The sequence below is a fragment of the Callospermophilus lateralis genome, chromosome 3 (genome assembly GCF_048772815.1).
Source record: "Callospermophilus lateralis isolate mCalLat2 chromosome 3, mCalLat2.hap1, whole genome shotgun sequence".
Taxonomy (NCBI): Eukaryota; Metazoa; Chordata; class Mammalia; order Rodentia; family Sciuridae; genus Callospermophilus; species Callospermophilus lateralis.
In genome coordinates, this window is record NC_135307.1 from 72,295,555 (window position 1) to 72,313,439 (window position 17,885).

General features: G+C 34.4%; 1 protein-coding gene across 2 annotated transcripts in view; it reads right to left on the reverse strand.

The window, feature by feature from the left end:
* Positions 1–4,199: 4,199 nt before the first annotated feature.
* The window catches only part of Actr10 (actin related protein 10), a 29,738-nt gene continuing 16,052 nt past the window's right edge, over positions 4,200–17,885 (reverse strand). For both annotated transcript variants that reach the window (XM_076850441.2, XM_076850440.2), the window contains exons 8-13: positions 14,188–14,223; positions 12,177–12,256; positions 12,022–12,095; positions 7,690–7,771; positions 5,962–6,163; positions 4,200–4,570 (exon numbers count right to left, since the gene is read on the reverse strand). In XM_076850441.2, coding sequence (XP_076706556.1) covers positions 4,389–4,570; positions 5,962–6,163; positions 7,690–7,771; positions 12,022–12,095; positions 12,177–12,256; positions 14,188–14,223 — 656 coding nt within the window. In that variant the 3' untranslated portion in view covers positions 4,200–4,388. The remainder of the gene's footprint in view (positions 4,571–5,961; positions 6,164–7,689; positions 7,772–12,021; positions 12,096–12,176; positions 12,257–14,187; positions 14,224–17,885) is intronic.

Consider the following 17,885-nt stretch of genomic DNA (forward strand, 5'->3'; position numbering starts at 1 on the left):
GAGGTAAGACTTTTTTTTAATCTTGATAGGGGAAGCTCAATTTTCTCGGAGCTACTTCTTGATAGTTTCACCACAACACTTTAAGGATGATTTTTAAAACAAGAAATCCAAATCCTTTCAATATTAGGAAGATCTCTGGGAAAGTTCATTTCCTAAAGGAAAGGAGTCTGAAACTGCGCTTGCGCATTTGATGGCACACGCTGGTTCCCCACCCCGCCCTGATTAACACACAAAAGAAACTTAAAAGGCCACTTTTTTAGACCAGTCTCTAGGCATATTCTGTTACCATTCATGATTTCGTAGTTGCAGGTCGGTGGCAGTTTTTGCTTATGTCTTAACAAAACCACGAACCCTAATGTTAGTTGGTTTTTCTACTCCACCCATGTAAAAGCAGCTGGAGACGCTTAAGGACTCTGAGCAAAAGGGACCAGAAAGGGAACCTCACTCACTGGGATCACCAGAGCTAGGCACATTCCAAGATCTCCCGCACTCGACTGCGCAGGCGAGCGACCCATCCTGAAGTCAGCCGGTGCTGTCCTGTATTAAAGGAACTAAATTTTCTCTCCTCTTGATTGTTTCTTTCAATATACAAACCTGCTGTTATATCTGTATCTTAAAACAAAAATTTCCATCCTGTTTCCCTGCAGGCTACCCTTTTATTTCTGTTCCTCTGACAGTGTACAGGACTTTAAAAAACAGAAAAACTGAAACAACAACAACAACAACAACCCTAGTGAACAAATCGGATATATTACCTAACACAGTGAGGGAGAACTGTAAAGTAAGAAGGTGGTTGTTTAAAAAGAACCTAGGATTGAATTTGGACTTTGGTTGGGTAATATTGTGACGGGTATGAGGAAGTGGGGGGCTTGATCCACATTGGATACTCAGAAAGCCAGGGCAATTCTATGATCCTGATGAATCTTACACGTGTATACCGAGGTCAGACTAAGGGAAGGATATAGCTGAAATCGGTAAACAGGCACTCATTTAGCAAGAGAGAATATAGGACAGTGGCCAACTTGTATGAAGTGGATGTTCTGTGAGAAAGGGGAGGAAAACAATTTAGCAGACAGCATCATTATCAGCCCTGTAAGGGCACTGAAGCTTAGCTCCATCAGATTAGTTTCCAAATATTGGGAACTACTTCTTGCCTTTCTCAACCCATTCCAGTCAGGCTTTCCTGCCTCTCCTTTCTCCACTAATCTGTTGAACTGTTTATATCCTCCTTACTAAATCCAATTGTTCATGTCCAGGTCTAATCTATTAGCCTATCAGAAATTTATTACAAATCTGATCATCCATGCTGGATATACTTTTCCCCTTGGCTTCCACAACACTAGTACTATCTTGATTTTTCCCCTTATAGTTGCTCCTTTCCTTTCCACCTCATCACTTTGGAGTGCTCAAAGGATAAATGCTTGGTCATTGTCTCTTCTCTATCCACACTCACTCACTTGGTGATCTCATGTTTTTAAATATCAGTTATTTTCTTAGGATTTCTAACTTTATATAAAAGCCCAGAGCTCTCAGAAATGTCAAAGTTGAGTATCCACTCAGATATCTAGTATATGTGTATATGTGTGTGTGTGTATATATATATATATATATATATATATATATATATTTCAAATTTATATATATATATTTCAAATTTCATGTGTACAAAACTTAACTCTTCATCTTTGTCCAAAATCTTCTCTGGCAGTTTTTCTTTTATTATTATTTACTTAATGTAATGTTAACATCATTCTTTTAGTTATGCAGACCAAAAATCTTGGAATCATCGATTCCTTTTTCTCTTCAACCCCATTATGAAGGTACCCTTTAATGAATCAAGCCCTCCTGTACTCCCCTTCCACACTGTGGCCTTGGCCACGTGTGTAGTTTTAGCCAATTGGAATAAGTATGATGCAAATAGTGAATTGATGAGGGCTTACATGGTAGGGCTTGTCACAAGATGCCAAGTATGAAGTTCAAGTACTCTTGAGCTACATGCTCTGAGGAAGCCAAAGCTGTCCATCTGGGCAGAGGTCATATAGGGAGAGTTAGTTAAAAACAAGTCTATCGTGTCATTATTCCACTCAACACTCTGCAAAGGGCCCCTGCTTCACTCAGAAAGATGTCCTTATGAGATACGCCTACTTCTCCATTCTGTGACCTGATCTCTTATTATGTTTCTTCTTGTTCACTCTGCACCATGCTGTATACTGGAATAAGTACGATGCAACCAGTGAATTGATGAGGGCTTACATGGTGGGGCTTGTTACAAGATGCCAAGTATGAAGTCCAAGTACTCTTGAGCTACATGTTCTTAGGAAGCCAAAGCTGTCCATCTGGGCAGAGGCCATATGGGGAGAGAAAGACTATGTAAAGAGCACTGAGATCCCCAGACTTGTAAGCAAAGCTATCTTAGATCTTCCATTTTTAGCATCCCAATGAAATACTACCAATTGAATATTTCGAGCTGACACCACATGGAACAGAACTGCTCAATGGAGCCTTGTCAGAAACATTAGCTGATAAAATTATTTTTTGTTTGTTTTAAGCCATCAGGTCTTCAAATAGTTTGTTACATAGCAATAGATAATCAAAATCAAATCTATTGGGAAATCCTATGGTTCTCCCTTCAAGATGCATCCAGTGCTGGGTGTGGTGGTGCACACCTATGATCCAAGCAGCTCAGGAAGCTGACATAGGATGAGTTCAAAGCCAGCCTCAGTAAGAATAAGGTGCTAAGCAACTTAGTGAGATCCTGTCCCTAAATAAAATACAAATAGGGCTGGGTTTGTGGCTTAATGATCAAGTGCCACTGAGTTCAATCCCCGGTACCAAAATAAATTTTTAAAAAATCATATATATGATTTTTTTTTCTCCAGAATCAAACTTCTCATTTTCCCTCTAGTACCCTGATTGAGACAGGTCAGATATACCTGACCTGGACTACTGCAATGGCTTAATTGATCTTCATGCCTCAGTCTCCCTAAACTGTATTCTTAACACAATACTAGAATAAGTTAGTTAAAAACAAGTCTATCGTGTCATTATTCCACTCAAAACTCTCCAAGGGGCCCCTGCTTCACTCAGAAAGATGTCCTTATTAGATACGCCTACCTCTCCATTCTGTGACCTGATCTCCTATTATGTTTCTTCTCCTTGTTCACTCTGCAGCGTGCTGGGCTCTTCAGCAACATTAGATCACTTGCTTTAAGACATGTACAGTTCATATAACCTGAAATAACCTCCCAACTACTGAAATCCTACTCATCCTTCAGAAACTAGGACAAAAGCCTCCTCCATGAAGTTTCCCACTACGGTCAGAATTAAATATATCAGTAAAAACAAGCAAATGATACCTTTCGTGGCATCCACCATACTGTTCTATATAATCATTTGTGTACACAACCATTTCTACTAGTCTGCAAATACATAAAGGCAAAGATCTACATCTTACTGTTGTAGCACTTACAGTATATAACACTGTATTACAATAGGTACACAGCATTCAGTAGATAACAAATAAACCTTGGTCTTGGGCTACTAAAGTGACACATAGTGACAAAGTAATGCTAGTTTTTTTTTTTTTTTTAAATCATGGTACTGGAGGTTGAACCCAGAGGCTCTCCAGAGCTGTTTTTTTTTTAGGGTCTAAGTTGCTGAGGCTGGCTTTGAACTTATGATCTTTCTGCTTCACTGGGATTATAGATGTGTGCAACCATGCTGGGCTCTGCCAAAAGTATTTTAAAAAGTAAACATATAACAAATAAAAATAAAAGTTAAACAATGGATGAGTATATTTTTCAAAGAACCCCTGACCCTGAGAATATATAAAGCACAAAAGCAGGGATTAATAATATTGTGAAAACATGTTTATACAGCAGATGAAATGTTACATAAAAATGAAATAGCTTAGAAATGTAGAATTGTTCATAAAAGAAACTGTAAAGTTAAAAAGTGAATATTTCCATACTTTGTCAAGTGCTTGACCCTGCAACCAAACATTCTCAGTCCAAAGAATCAAATATATTCCTGGAAAAGCCACACTATTATAATATGGACACATGAGTAGCAGAAGAAAGAAATTTTAAAAACAGACTGGAAGAATGCTATTATTCTTTTTTGAAAACTGGACTGTGTTGTGTAACGAACTTCCAAAATTAAAGTGCTTACCTACATTTCACTGATAGAAAGACAACAGCAACAGCTACCATTTTATTACTACACAACAGAAACAAAGTCAAACTAATTAAAAATTAAAAGAGTATATACAGTAATGCTTTCATTTCCACTAAAGTCATCTATAATAAAGCATCCCACATACTTTGTACAATTTGCTTATAATTGATTAAACATTTGAAATGAAGAAAAGTTGAATTTTAATCAAACTTTTATTTCTCAGTGGAAAATGCTCTCTTCATCAAAGGTGGCTGAGCTTTCCCAACATCAAACATCATTTCCAAAGGCGGGTTATTGAGAGAACACCAATCAGGAATACGGCCCGTCTGATTATAATATTCCTTTGAAACTGAACGACTCCCAAGTATGTCTTGCAATGCTCCAAAAATAGCCCCTGTGTGGTAAAAATAATTTTACAGTTAAATTAAAATATTTTATCAGAGACCTTTGAATAGCCATATATCTACTATATGAAAAAAGTGGACTGGTAAAATTCAGTAGTGCATATTCACACTCTTTAATACCAGTTATGCTGTATTCTAAATAATAGGGTAAGCCCTAATTTCTGTGTTGAAAGTAACTAAATAGCTTTCAGCAGATGATAGTGAGTATGATAACAAGTGTTACTATGTCTGGAAGAAAGTGAGATAAAAGGTATTTTCAGCTTTGTGTAAATACAATCAATAAGACAATTTTCTTAAGTGTCCTCTTGCCACAATTCAATAAAATGGCAGGTAAAACTCAATAGGCATCATTTTAAAGTCCCAAGATTTTATACTGAAGACCTTATAAAAACACAAGTCAGTTTTTATAAAAGTAATTTAAAAATTAAACCATTTGTCCTAGATCAAAATTACATTATTCACCAAATTCTATAAGAAATACTATGTTCATTTAAAAATCTTAATAATTTATTTCTCTCTTTGAATGTATAATATAATCCTGATACCTAACTAGCTCTAAGTGCATAATAAAACACATGTCAGAATGTATACAATTATACAGATTCACAATTGTGTTTCTCTTCAAAGTAGTTACTTAGTAGGCAATTTGCTTATTTCAGTGAAAGGATCATTACTCAGAACATTCTCTGAATGTTCTCAGAGAATGTTCTGAGTATAATCAAACATAAAGGGGTCAATTTTCATTTGTGGCTCTTTAGCTCTGTAAGGATTGCTTTGAGCAATGGCAGCATCATTAGAATAAATTTATAACTATCATTACTCTGAGAGATAACTTTAATTGAATATAAAAACTTACTTAAAATCACAATGCAAATAACAAGAAAAATAGGTATATTTTTATTTTATGAAGATTAATATAAAGAATAGTCACAGTTCAGAGAAAAATTAATCATTATTTTTATTAAGCAGGCAATTTTGAACATTGATTTATTTAATATAATCATTTTATATTCATGCTGCTCAGAAATAAATTATTACATAATGTTTTTAAATCTAACTTATTTTTTTCTTTTTATTTTTTTTTAGTTATATATAACATTGGAATTCATTTTGACATAATTATAAAGGCATGGAATATAACTGTTCTAATTCAGACCCCAATACTTTCCCTTTCCCTTCCCTCCTCCCTCTGTTCCCTTCTCTCTACTGACCTTTCTACTATTTATTTATTTTTTAAAGTTAGTTTCTTGTGGGTATATATGAGGTGAGATTCACTGTGGTATGCTCATATATGTACATATGAAAGTTAGGTCAGATTCATTCCACTGTTCTTCCCTTATCCCTTCCCCTCAATCCCCTTTATTAAAAACAAAATTCTTACCTCCCAACCAGGCTACGCAATTAGCCTTTGCAGGTGGAGTGTGAATTCGGAATGTCTTGGTGCCAAGTGTTTTTTGATATTTTGGTTTTTCTACCAAATACCTTATTTCTGCAAGCAATCTGTGGAGAAATCCTGGCAACATAGATGTGCCCCCTATGACTACCAAATTTTCTGCTAGTTGCTTCCTGGTGTCTATTGGGCACTGTTATTTAAAAAAAAGAAAAGAAAGGAAGGAATTTATCCTTACTTGGGAAAGTACTGCTTGATTAAAGCAAATACATACAAGTATGTAGTATAGATTAAATACTTCATCATTTATATTACAATAAAGGCACCTGCAAGTTTTTTTTATGTATCAAATACAACCACCGTAATCCTAGCACATTATATGCACTTAGAACTTTTAAATCCACAGGGCATATGGCAGTAAATATGTGAGTATTTTTTGTTTTGTTTTGGTTTTGGTATTGGGGATTGAACCCAAAGAATGCTCTGCCTCTGAGCTTCATGCCCAGCCCTTTTTTTTTTTTTTTCATTTTAAGACAAGTTTTAAAAGTTGCCTCCAATTTGCAATCCTCCCATCTCAGCCTCTTGAGTTTCCGGGACTACAGCAATGTGGTATATGCCACTGGTATTTGGATAGGTTCTCATTTACAAAGTAGAATGACTAAGTTGGGCCAAGAGCATAAAAGGTAATTTTTCTTTTGAAGTTAGGAAAATATGTGGAAGTTTAATTTTTCTATAGTGTTATCGTCAGAGTATTATATCCAGGGCTAGTTTTTGAGTAGAAAGATAACACTTAAAAATTATTTTCACAACAGTTCTAATAAGGAATGATATGGTCATACAAGATGATATTATTTTAGATAGTCATTAAACAAAAGGGATATAGTATCATTTGCCTTATGGAATTCATTTGTTTTGAGAAGGAGTCTTTCTACATTGGCCAGGCTTGCCTTGAACTCCTAGGGAAGTGATCCTCCTGCTATGCTGTGGAGTAGCTGTGACTACAGACATGGACCATTGTGCCAGGCTTTGCCATGTGGAATTTAAAATTTAAAATTATACAAACCTGAGTTTGAAGGAACCACAAACCACACAAGGTATAAAGTAAAAACTGTATCCCTGCTTTGAAAAACATACATATGTTCAGGGCAGTAATTATTCTTGGGTTTGAAATATAGATAACCTACCTATCTCAGTGTCAAAATAAAGCTCATTAACTAAAACATTCAACAGAAAAGTTTTAAAGAGCAAAAAAAAAAAAAAAAAAAAAAAAAATGTAAACCACTGGAAAAGGAACAGTAAAAAAGGATTCCTAAAAAAAAGGGCATGCTGTAATCCCCACTACTTGGGAGGCTGAGGCAGGAGGATCTCAATCTCAAAGCCAGCCCTGATAACTTAAGCAAGACCCTGTTTCAAAATAAAATGCTTAAAAAAAGGGTGGGGGATACAGCTCAGTGGTAAAGTGCATGCCTAGCTTTTGCCAGGCCTTAGGTTCAATCCTGAGTTTACAAAGAAAAAGAAAAAAGGGGGGAACAGTAGTACTCTATAAAAGCTAGTAAAATTCGACAAGCACAATTGCTAGTGAGATAAGGGATATAAAAACAAACAAAAAATTCCCTGGTTTTTTTCTTCTCAAAAATAATACATGACAAGGACATAGAGAAAATAACATTTAAAAAATTTCCTTGAAGACTGTCAAAACAGAAACTTTTAACAAAATACCTGCAGAAGAGAATCCAATATTAACGTGGCAACTGATTTCTCTTCATTATCTTGTTCAAAGAGAATTTCCACAACTGAATCTCTGAAATTACAAAAAGACAAGGTTTGGTTGATATTATATAATATGACAGAGAATAAACCATTAGCTGTATTGACACTAATTTTTATGTATAAGTACTATGTTAATGCAGAATAATTTTAAAAATACAAGATGGTCTCATTTATAAATGAGGAGAATAAAAGTACCTGCCTCACAGGGGTTGATTCAATGAGTTAGTAGAGCAAGTTTTGGCACATAGGTATTCCCTAAGTATTAGCTATCACTATTACTATGTATAGATTAACATATATTTTGTGCCCAATTACACCTCCCCAAATCCAGTAACAGAAGAGAAACAGTATTCTGTAAAAGTTAATAAGATTCAATAAGTATATAAGTCAATGATACAAGGGATTTAAAAATAACTAAAAACCCCTCAACATTCCTTCCTTCCTTCTTCCCTTTTTCGGTACTGGGAATTGAACCAGGTGTGCTTTGTCACTGAACTATATTACCAGCCCTTTTCATTTTTTATTTTGAGACAGAGTCTTGCTAAATTGCTTAGGGCCTCACTAAATTGCTGAAGCTGTCCTCAAACTTGTTATCCTCCTGCCTCAACCTTCTGAGTAGATGGGATTACAGGTGAGCACGGTGATGCCTGGCTGTTTTTTATTTTTTAAATATGATGGATCTTTATTTGTTTACTTATATGTGGTGCTGAGAATCGATCCCAGAGCCTCACACTTGCTAGGCAAGTACTCTACCACTGAGCTACAACCCTACCTCCTGCCTGGCTGTTTTTAAAAATTAAACACGACAAAAATTGCTAGTTGCCTAATAAAATATCCATTCCTCTTTTCTCAAATTAAAAGAACTACTTTGGGACAGCATGAAAAAGATCTTCAAGTTGATGAAATATTTCTACTTTTTATTGTATATATTTAAGGTAAAAAAAATGATGTTTTGATATAAACATATATAATGAAATTGTTAAAACAGTCAAGCAAATTAACCTATGTATTCCTGTCCATAGTTACCTTTTTATTTGAGGTAAGAACAGCTAAAATTTACTCTTAGCAAGTTTACAGTATATAATGCAATATTGTTTACTATAATCCTTAAGTGAACACCATACCTATAGATTTTTTCATCCTGCAAAACTATAAATTTGTGTCCTTTAGCCCCCTTCTCTCCACTTTCTTCCCCTTGTCACATTGGTGGTTACTGTTCTATCCTCTTTCTAGATATTTGATGTTCTTCAGATTCCACTTATAGGCCAGGTGCAGTGGTGTGCACCTGTAATCCCAGCAACTTGGGTGGCTGAGGCAGGAAGATCTAAAGTTCAAGGCCAGCCTCAGCAACTTAGCAAAACCTTGCCCCCAAATAAAAAATGAAAAGACCTGGAATTGTATCGATAAAAAACACCACTGGGGTTTAACATCCCCAACAGAAATACAGTTTGCTAGTTTTGATATTATACTATAGTTATTTAAGATATAACCACGAAAGAAACTGAAAGGGTTCTCAGGAATCCTCTATTATTTTTAGTAACTAATCAATATTACTTGAAAAATTTGAAAATATGACCTCCTTTGTGTGTTGGGGGGTAGATACTAGGGATTGAATCCAGGGGTTCTCTACTATTCTTTATTTTTAAACAGGATCTTGCTCAGTTTCCCAGGTTGGTTTCTAACTTGAGAACCTCCTGTCTCAGACACCTGAGTTACTGGGATTCCAGGTATGTAACATTTATGCCTGGCTATAGAACCCCACTAGTTAAAACACATAGCTACATATAATCAAATATGAGAAAATAAGATTGAGAAAAGTGATGATATATGGAATTTCAAAAACATTTTCTTCAAAGGAGAGAAAGCACTCTTCTTCTTAGGTCTATTTGCTTGAAACACAGACATGGTAGCTATATGGCCAACTATCCTGGACTTAAGGATCAGGCTATATCCCAGAGATGACAGATGGAACTTCTGAAGCCACTATCTTCATGTTTTATAATTTGTGGCCAAATCAAACCCTAACCAATGCAATATAAAACCAATTGTAAATGTGTATTAAGTTCTATTTTTATAAAATCAGGATACACATTTTAAAGCTCTAAAATCTTTTCAAAACACAAAATTCTCTTAGTGAGATTCAACTGACTTGCTAAAACTCTTTCCCTTTCATCATTCAAGTAAATTGAGGCCTGCAGTATGCTAAACATTTATGGCAAGTCAGCCCCTTGCTGCTGTGTGTGCAAACTTCTGCTTCCACCAGTTGAGATGCATGCTATGAAGAGTGGGTTTCCTGTTTCCAAATCTTTTATCACTTGATTTGATATTCAAATTGTATAACTTAATAATTATTACTTAACCAATGAATATTAAGGTAGAAAAAAAGTGGTTCTTTCTATGAAAGCTATGTTGATTGCTTTAGAAAGACAAAAATTTAAAAAAATTTTTTAATACAGGTGAGACAACTGTAAAAGTCGAGAAGAAAATAACTAGAAGGATTATGTACCAAGACTGATTTACAGCACCTTTAAGCTCTTGATATACTTTAAGACCACCAACTGACAACTGGAAATCATAAACTATGTAAACTTAACTCAGAACTCTATAAGCAGACATCCTCAAAGGTTTTCTGTTTTTGATACCAGAGATTAAACCAAGGGGGGCTTAACCACTGAGCCATCCCCAGCCCTTTTTTTTTATATTTTATTTAGAGACAGGGTCTTGCTGAGTTGCCTAGGGCCTTGTTAAGTTGCTGAGACTGGCTTTGAACCCAGGATCCTCCTCCCTCAGCCTGCCAAGCTACTGGGATTATAGGAGTACCTGCCAAACCCAGCAGTTTTTCAAATAAGTACACATTTATGGGGATTTGGGATATGGCTCAGTGGTACAGTGTGTGTTTAGCATATGCTATAACTCAGGTTTAAACCTCAATACCACCAAAATAATAAAAGATTAAAAGTGAAAATAAAAACACACTTATGGACTGGGGTTGTGGCTCAGCAGTAGAGAGCTCACCTAGCACATTCGAGGCCCTGGATTCGATCCTCAATACCACATAGAAATAAATAAAATAAAGGTATTGAGTCCAACTACAACTAAAAAATAAGTATTTAAAAAAACACTTATGAATTTTGTTAAAATATAATGTTTAGCATGTGACTTTTAAAAATGTTCCTTTATTGCATAGTGTTACATATTAATTCAAATAAATAATAAAAGGTGAACTACTAATTAATCTTGAAAATTGATTATGTTTGGAAAAGGCATTCTGTCTACCAAAACAATGTTTTAAAGCAAGAGTCAGGTGATCATGGCCTGTGAGTAAAATTCAGCCCTGAACCTATTTCTGCAAATAAATTTTTACTTGAACACAGCCATGCTAAATTCATTAGTATTTAGCATGTCTATGGCTGATTCTGTGCCCCAACTGTAGAGTCAAGTAGCTGAAAGGAGACTGACCATATGAACCACAAAGCCATACATGTATTTTTTGGTCCTTTATACAAAAGTTTATAAGCCTCTATTTTAAAGCATCAAACCTTTTCTTTTTTAAATTTTTAAAGAAAGATATTGTAGCATATTTTTATGCTTTATAAGATGATCCAGCCAATTTCTAAATAAATTAATAATGCAAAAGAGCTGAAGCCAATTGTTGGAGTACGATCTAGAAAAGGAAAAAGAGTCATGGGATTCAATCTATGGAGTCTAGGTTTGGACTTAAAAGACATGTCATCCCTGAAGCAATATTATGGTACTCAATGCCATCAGGTCCACTACCTGTTTTTATCAAATATTTGGTATCAAACTTCTTGTTATGCCTCAAAGAATTGCTAGTTTTGTTACTAAAACTAATTCTGAATTATTCTGATAACAGGAAAATATACTTTTTTAAAGTTTTAAAAACCTGAATATAATTAACGATGAATTATGAAGCTTAATGAAAAAACTCAACTGGCCAGGCATTGTTTTGCACACCTTTAATCCCAGAGACTTGGGAGTCTGAGGCAGGAGGATTGAAAGTTTGAGGCCAGTCTCAGCAACCTTGTGAGATGCCCCCTATCAAAATTAACAACAAAAAAATAAAAATGGCTGGGGACATATCTCAGTGATAGAGCACTCCTGGATTTAATTTCTAGTACTGTAGAAAACAAACAGGCAACAAAAAAAATCTCTATTGTCAAATTGGCAATACTATAATAAGGGCTTATAAAAATACAAGTATTTTTAAAAGCCAAGAATTTATTTTGCTTATTATTGTGCTCATAAAAATTAAGATCTAACCTGATCGATCCAAGGACATGTAAAATCTTCTCTCCATCTAATGGATAGTCAACATTTGGGGGCGGTGAGGGACGCTGAAATAAAGATATCATAAGTGTAAGTCTATACATGTTGTAACCTATGAAAAAATAAGATATATTTACTTTTTAACTTACCTCACTATTCCCATCAATATTAAATTTTGCAGCTTGGATTTTTAGTCCACGCTTCAGGTCACTTACAAAGCAAGTGCGCACTTAAAAAGAAAGGAGGAGAAAAGATTGTTAATGGCTTGTGATTAACTGAACAGAGTAAAATTACACAGCAGTTATCTTAACAATTCTAGTCAAGTGTTCATATAAAGTAAAGCCACACTGAAAAAAGAAAACCACCTTTGAGGAAAACCTTTGTACATTTCAGGATACTAAAACATATTTATTAGTATCCTGAAATGTAGCTTCTCCAATCTAACATTTTTTTTTTTAAACCAGATTTTTACTCCACCACCCTGTTCTTTCTGAACCTTTATTAAAAAATCTTGGTTGCTGAGAATACTTGCAGGATTTTTTGGCACAATTATTTCCTTCTGAGAACAAAAATTTAAAAGTAGAAACAGAATTGAAGTTAAACACAGGAAGCATGATGACTTGGATGAATTACTTGCAAACGACATGTATTATGAAAAGAATTTTATTGAATTATGAGTGTGTTGTATACTTATCTTTAATAGAAATGGGATCCTTTTGTACATATTATTCAACACCATAGTTTTTCCTTAACATTATCAACTTCTTTCCAAATTTATTTATCTAGCTCCTTCTTTCTAATTGCTACCTGATATTCCTTATTATGAGTTATCAAATATCTTTCAATATTCCCCTTTTAAATGAAATGAACACTTTAAATTTTAACATGACAGATTGCTTCCCAAAAAGTTTATTTATTAGAATTATATATTATATGTTTTATATATATATATATCAATCATATATATTCACTTTTCTAGAATCTCACCAATATTGAATATCTATCTTTTAAACTTCTGCCAATTGTTGCTTTCCTAACAGGATAATTAAACAAGTTTTTATAAGTTAGAGGTTATATAAAAGAAACAATTCACATGGTCAACAACTGTTACATCATGGAGAATAAGACTGAAAAATAGGAAGGAAAGGCATTATTTTACTTGAGATAAATTCATTTTCTTGTTGAATGTTGCAATAGGCTTGATTACAAATGACTAAAATTTTGTAACAATGAAAAAAATTTTTAGGTAAGTATACCATATAAAAAAGCATTATAATGAAGAGCAAGAACAAGACCTATTTATAGACCTGATGCTCATTTTACCCACTTGGGTGACAAAGAACAAATGATCTAATGTTTCAGGAAACTGACTATACTAAATTATCCTCAAATCCCTTTAACTCTAAAATCCATTATTATCTAATTTTTTAAAAGAATTTCAGAGTATTAATTTTACATGATACTCCAAGTACTGAAGAACATAAATTGTATTTTAAATGCTTTTCTTTGTAGTGAATAAAAATACTAGAAACCCAATTTGAATATTATCATAAAAATCTATTCCAGCAAAGTAGAAGTAATACATCTTATTAAAGTGAATCCAATATACTTTGGTTCTAATTCTAGAATTTCTGAATAGTCAGTAAAAATGACTAACCTTATTAAACATGTACAAAGAAAAACTCAAGTAATAAAAGAAACATCAGATGACACTGAATTAGTGGTTTTCTTAAACAACTGCTATTTTATACTGTATAAGCTAATAGTCTAATAGTTTCCTGGTAACCCTATATACTCCATATATAATTGAGAAGCTGCTTCAATAACATATCATGAATAATGAAAGAGCTCCCATGGGTCTTAAGAAAATCTGAATTTTTATTTATATTATTCTGTAACCTATCCACTAAATATTTTAGGATTTTACATTATGACTTTATTTTCTATGTAAGTATTTAAAATATACCATCCAAACTAACATTAAAAATTGAAAGGAGAGGCTGAGGCTAGGGCTCAATGGTAGAGCACTTTCCTCGCTCGTGTGGTTTCAATCTTCAGAACCACAAAACAAACAAACAAATAAATAAATAAATATTGTGTCCATCTACAGCTAAAAAGAAAAAAAAGAATGAAAAGGATAAAAACAGGAACTTAGTTTACCTTTAATGTCCTCTAAGATACTTTCTGGAACTGAACCTAAAACAAAAATTTTATTTAGAATTATAGAACTTTACTAATAATTTATAAGCCTAATAAACTGCATTCACATTTCCATTTTTTAGCTCAGCAAAACTTAAAAAAGTATTACTACTACAATTTTTTAACAACCCTAATAGAAAAATTAATTTTGCTTTTGGAGAATAAATTTCATCAAAGTCAAGAGAAGGCATAGAAGTTGAAGTCAGGTGTGAAAAAGTGCTACAAAAAGTCAGACACTCGTAAATTTTATAAAAATGAAACCATTAAAATAAAGTAAGGTAACTGGGATTAAATAGGACTGACCAAGAAAATCTTTTAACCATGAAGCTGTTTACTAGTTGTCTTATAGAAAAGTACTTAGAAGAAATCTAGGACTTAATGACAAATTATTTTTCTTTTATAAAATGTTACAAGTTTCCTTATCTTTTCTTTGATAATAATTAACTATTAGTAATATGCTAATCCATCAATGTGTGTGTGTGTGTGTTTGTGTGTATCTTTTTTGGGGGTGTGGGTACTGGAGATTGAATCCAGGGGTGCCTTATCACTGAGCTACATCCCCAACCCTTTTTATTTTGAGATAGGGTCTCACAAGGTTGCTAAATCTCTCTATATTGCTGAGGCCAGTCTCAAACTTGTGATCCTCCTCCCTCAGTCTCCAGAATCATTGAGATTACAGGCATGAGTCACCCCACCTGGTATTCAATACATATTTTCAAAAAAGATCACATACTCTTTTAATTTCCTTCAAGATAAAGGTAATATTTTTTAAAAAGAGTGAGAAAGCACCAATTTCAAAGAATTCTAAGCAACATACAGAGCCTTTGAAGATGGATGTTGAGTATGTTATATTAACCAATGTTATATGGTGTTGTCACCAACAATTTTGTTTTCTGAGTTAGAAACAGAATTTTCTAACCAAAACTTCAGTCTTCTAAACCAAGATATTTAATTCATTCTTAAATATGTAAAAATATTTTGATTGATTTATAAGAACAAATTGTTGACATCAATGAAGCTAGAGATCTGTGGCTGCAAAAATGAATCATGATTTCTTAAACATAATGATGTTGTTTTCTGACCTAGATCTATGTATCTTGTCTTCTATACCTGTCAATTCTGATGGCCAGTCAAATCAAGCATTAAAATCAATTAAATTATGAGAATATGGTGGCACACACTTGTAATCCAGTTACTGGGGAGGATAAGGCAGGAGGATCACACGTTCAAGGCCAGCAAGACTGTTATCAAAATAAAAAATCAGTAAAAATAGATGAGGATGTAGCTCAGTGGCAGAGTATGCCTCTGGGTTCAGTTTCCAGTACTTCAAATAAATAAATTAATTAAATGACACTCAAAAACCACAACCCTGGATGGAGCTGAGTGCCATGGCGCATGCCTGTAATACCAGTGGCTCAGGAGGCTGAGGCAGAAGGATTAAAAGTTCGAAGCCAGCCTCAGCAATTTAAAATTAAAAAAAAAAAAAAAAGAGAGAGAGAGAGAAAAGACTGGAGATGTGCCTCAGTGGTTGAATGACCTTGGGTTCAATCCCTGTAGCAAAAAACAAAACCAAACAAACAAAAAAACAAGAAAACCACAACTTTGAGATGTTAAACCTTAATTTTAAATAAAAGCACACTAGGGCTGGGGATGTGGCTCAAGTGGTAGCGCGCTCGCCTGGCACGCATGTGGCCCAGGTTCGATCCTCAGCACCACGTACAAACAAAGATGTTGTGTCCGCCAAAAACTAAAAAATAAACATAAAAAAATTCTCTCTCTTTAAAAAAAAAAAAAAATACTAGTTTTAAAGGGAAAAATGTTTACTATTAATAACTATGTCCTTAGGATTATACATCATCTAATCCTTTCTTTTTTGCGCTCAGAATATAGCAATAAAAGTGTGTGTGTGTGTGTGTGTGTGTGTATAGTTTGTAAATACATATATATATTGAAAGTACACGTTCAAAGTTTTTTAAAACCTGGGAGGTCAGTGTATGATCAAAACAGTTTGAAGATTTCTATCTTTAAGAGTTAAAATCTAGCTCATAAAAGGATAAAGATATTCCAAAACATTTAAACTTGGCTAGAAAAATAGATGAGAGAAATGTAACTGGATTATAAAAACCTGCAATTTAAGAATAAGTGTTAAGCCGGGTGCATGTTGCATGCCTATAATCCCAGCGGTTCAGGAAGCTGAGGCAAAAGGATCACAAGTTCAAATCCAGCCTCAGCAAAAGCAAGGCGCTGAGCAACTCAGTGAGACCCTGTCTGTAAATAAAATGAAAAAAAAATAGGGCTGGGAACATGGCTCAATGGTCGAGTGCTAAAAGCCAGTGCAGTGGCACACACCTGTAATCCCAGTGATTTGGGAAGCAGAGACAGGAGGACTGCAAATTAAAGACCAGGCTCAGCAATAGCAAGGCCCTAAGCAACTTAGAGAGACCCTGTCTCAAAATGAAAAATAAAAAGTACTGGGAATGTAGCTCAGTGCTCAGTGGTTAAGCACCTGGGTTCTATTCCTGGTGTTAATAAAAAAAAAAAAAAAAAAAAAAAAAAAGAAATAGTTTTTTATAGGTGAATTTTTGTAAAGTAGGTTTGCAAATAAATGGTTTAATTTAGCTAAAGTCAGATGCTGCTTTGGGAAGAGGATACTTAATTTTTCTGTCTGCCACCTGATGGCTTCCCAGGAGGGACTGGACCCAGAGGTGTTCTATCCCTGAGCTACTTACTTTTTTGAGACAGGCTCTTGTTAAGTTGCCTGGACTGGCATCCAACTGTAACTCTTCTGCCTCAGCTGCTGAGTTGCTGGGATTATAGGCATGTATCACCAAGTTGAGATGAAATAAATTCTAAATACTAAATGAAAGATGCTGTTGAAAATTCAACTGAGAATACTCAATTATATCTAACACCTATATCGTATCTTTGCTAAGGATCTTAAAAAAGAGAAATTTTAAATGTATTTCCATTTCTGATCCTGCTATGTGAGTGATTTAGCAAACAGCAATATGTTTTAATTCCTTAACTTTAGTAAGATTGTATGATGAATTATCATAGATTTGATTTGGGGAAGTTTGGGATAGGAAGATTAGAATCAATTGAAAAAGGTTAACTAAAGAAAGGATATCCAAATGCTGGGCACAGTGATGCACGCCTGTAATCCAGCAGCTCAGGAGGCAGGAGGATTGAGGGTTCGAAGCCAGCCTCAGCAAAATCAAGGTCCTAAGCAACTCAGTGAGACCCTGTCTCTAAATAAACTACAAAACAGGGCTGGGGATATGGCTCAGTGATTGAGTGCCCCTGAGTTCAATTCCCAGTGACATCCTCCCAACCCCACAAAAATTATTTTTTAAAATATTTCTGAGATTAACAAAGGGGCAAATTATTCTGCTTGGGGAAGATCAGGATGGCTTCACAATGGAGGTAACATTCCAGATGAGTTATGCTGTAGGATTAAAAACTCAACTAGGCAAAGAAAAACATCCCAGGTAGATAAATGGAATAAATGAAGGCATAGGATTATGCAAGAAGGACTTATGGTGCTTGAAGGACTGTAAGAAACTAGTTAGGGCTAAGAGGGAGATTCAGGTCAGACTGGGAAGAAACCTGTACATGAAACATTATTTGGATTTTAATTAATAGGAGCCAACAACAATTCT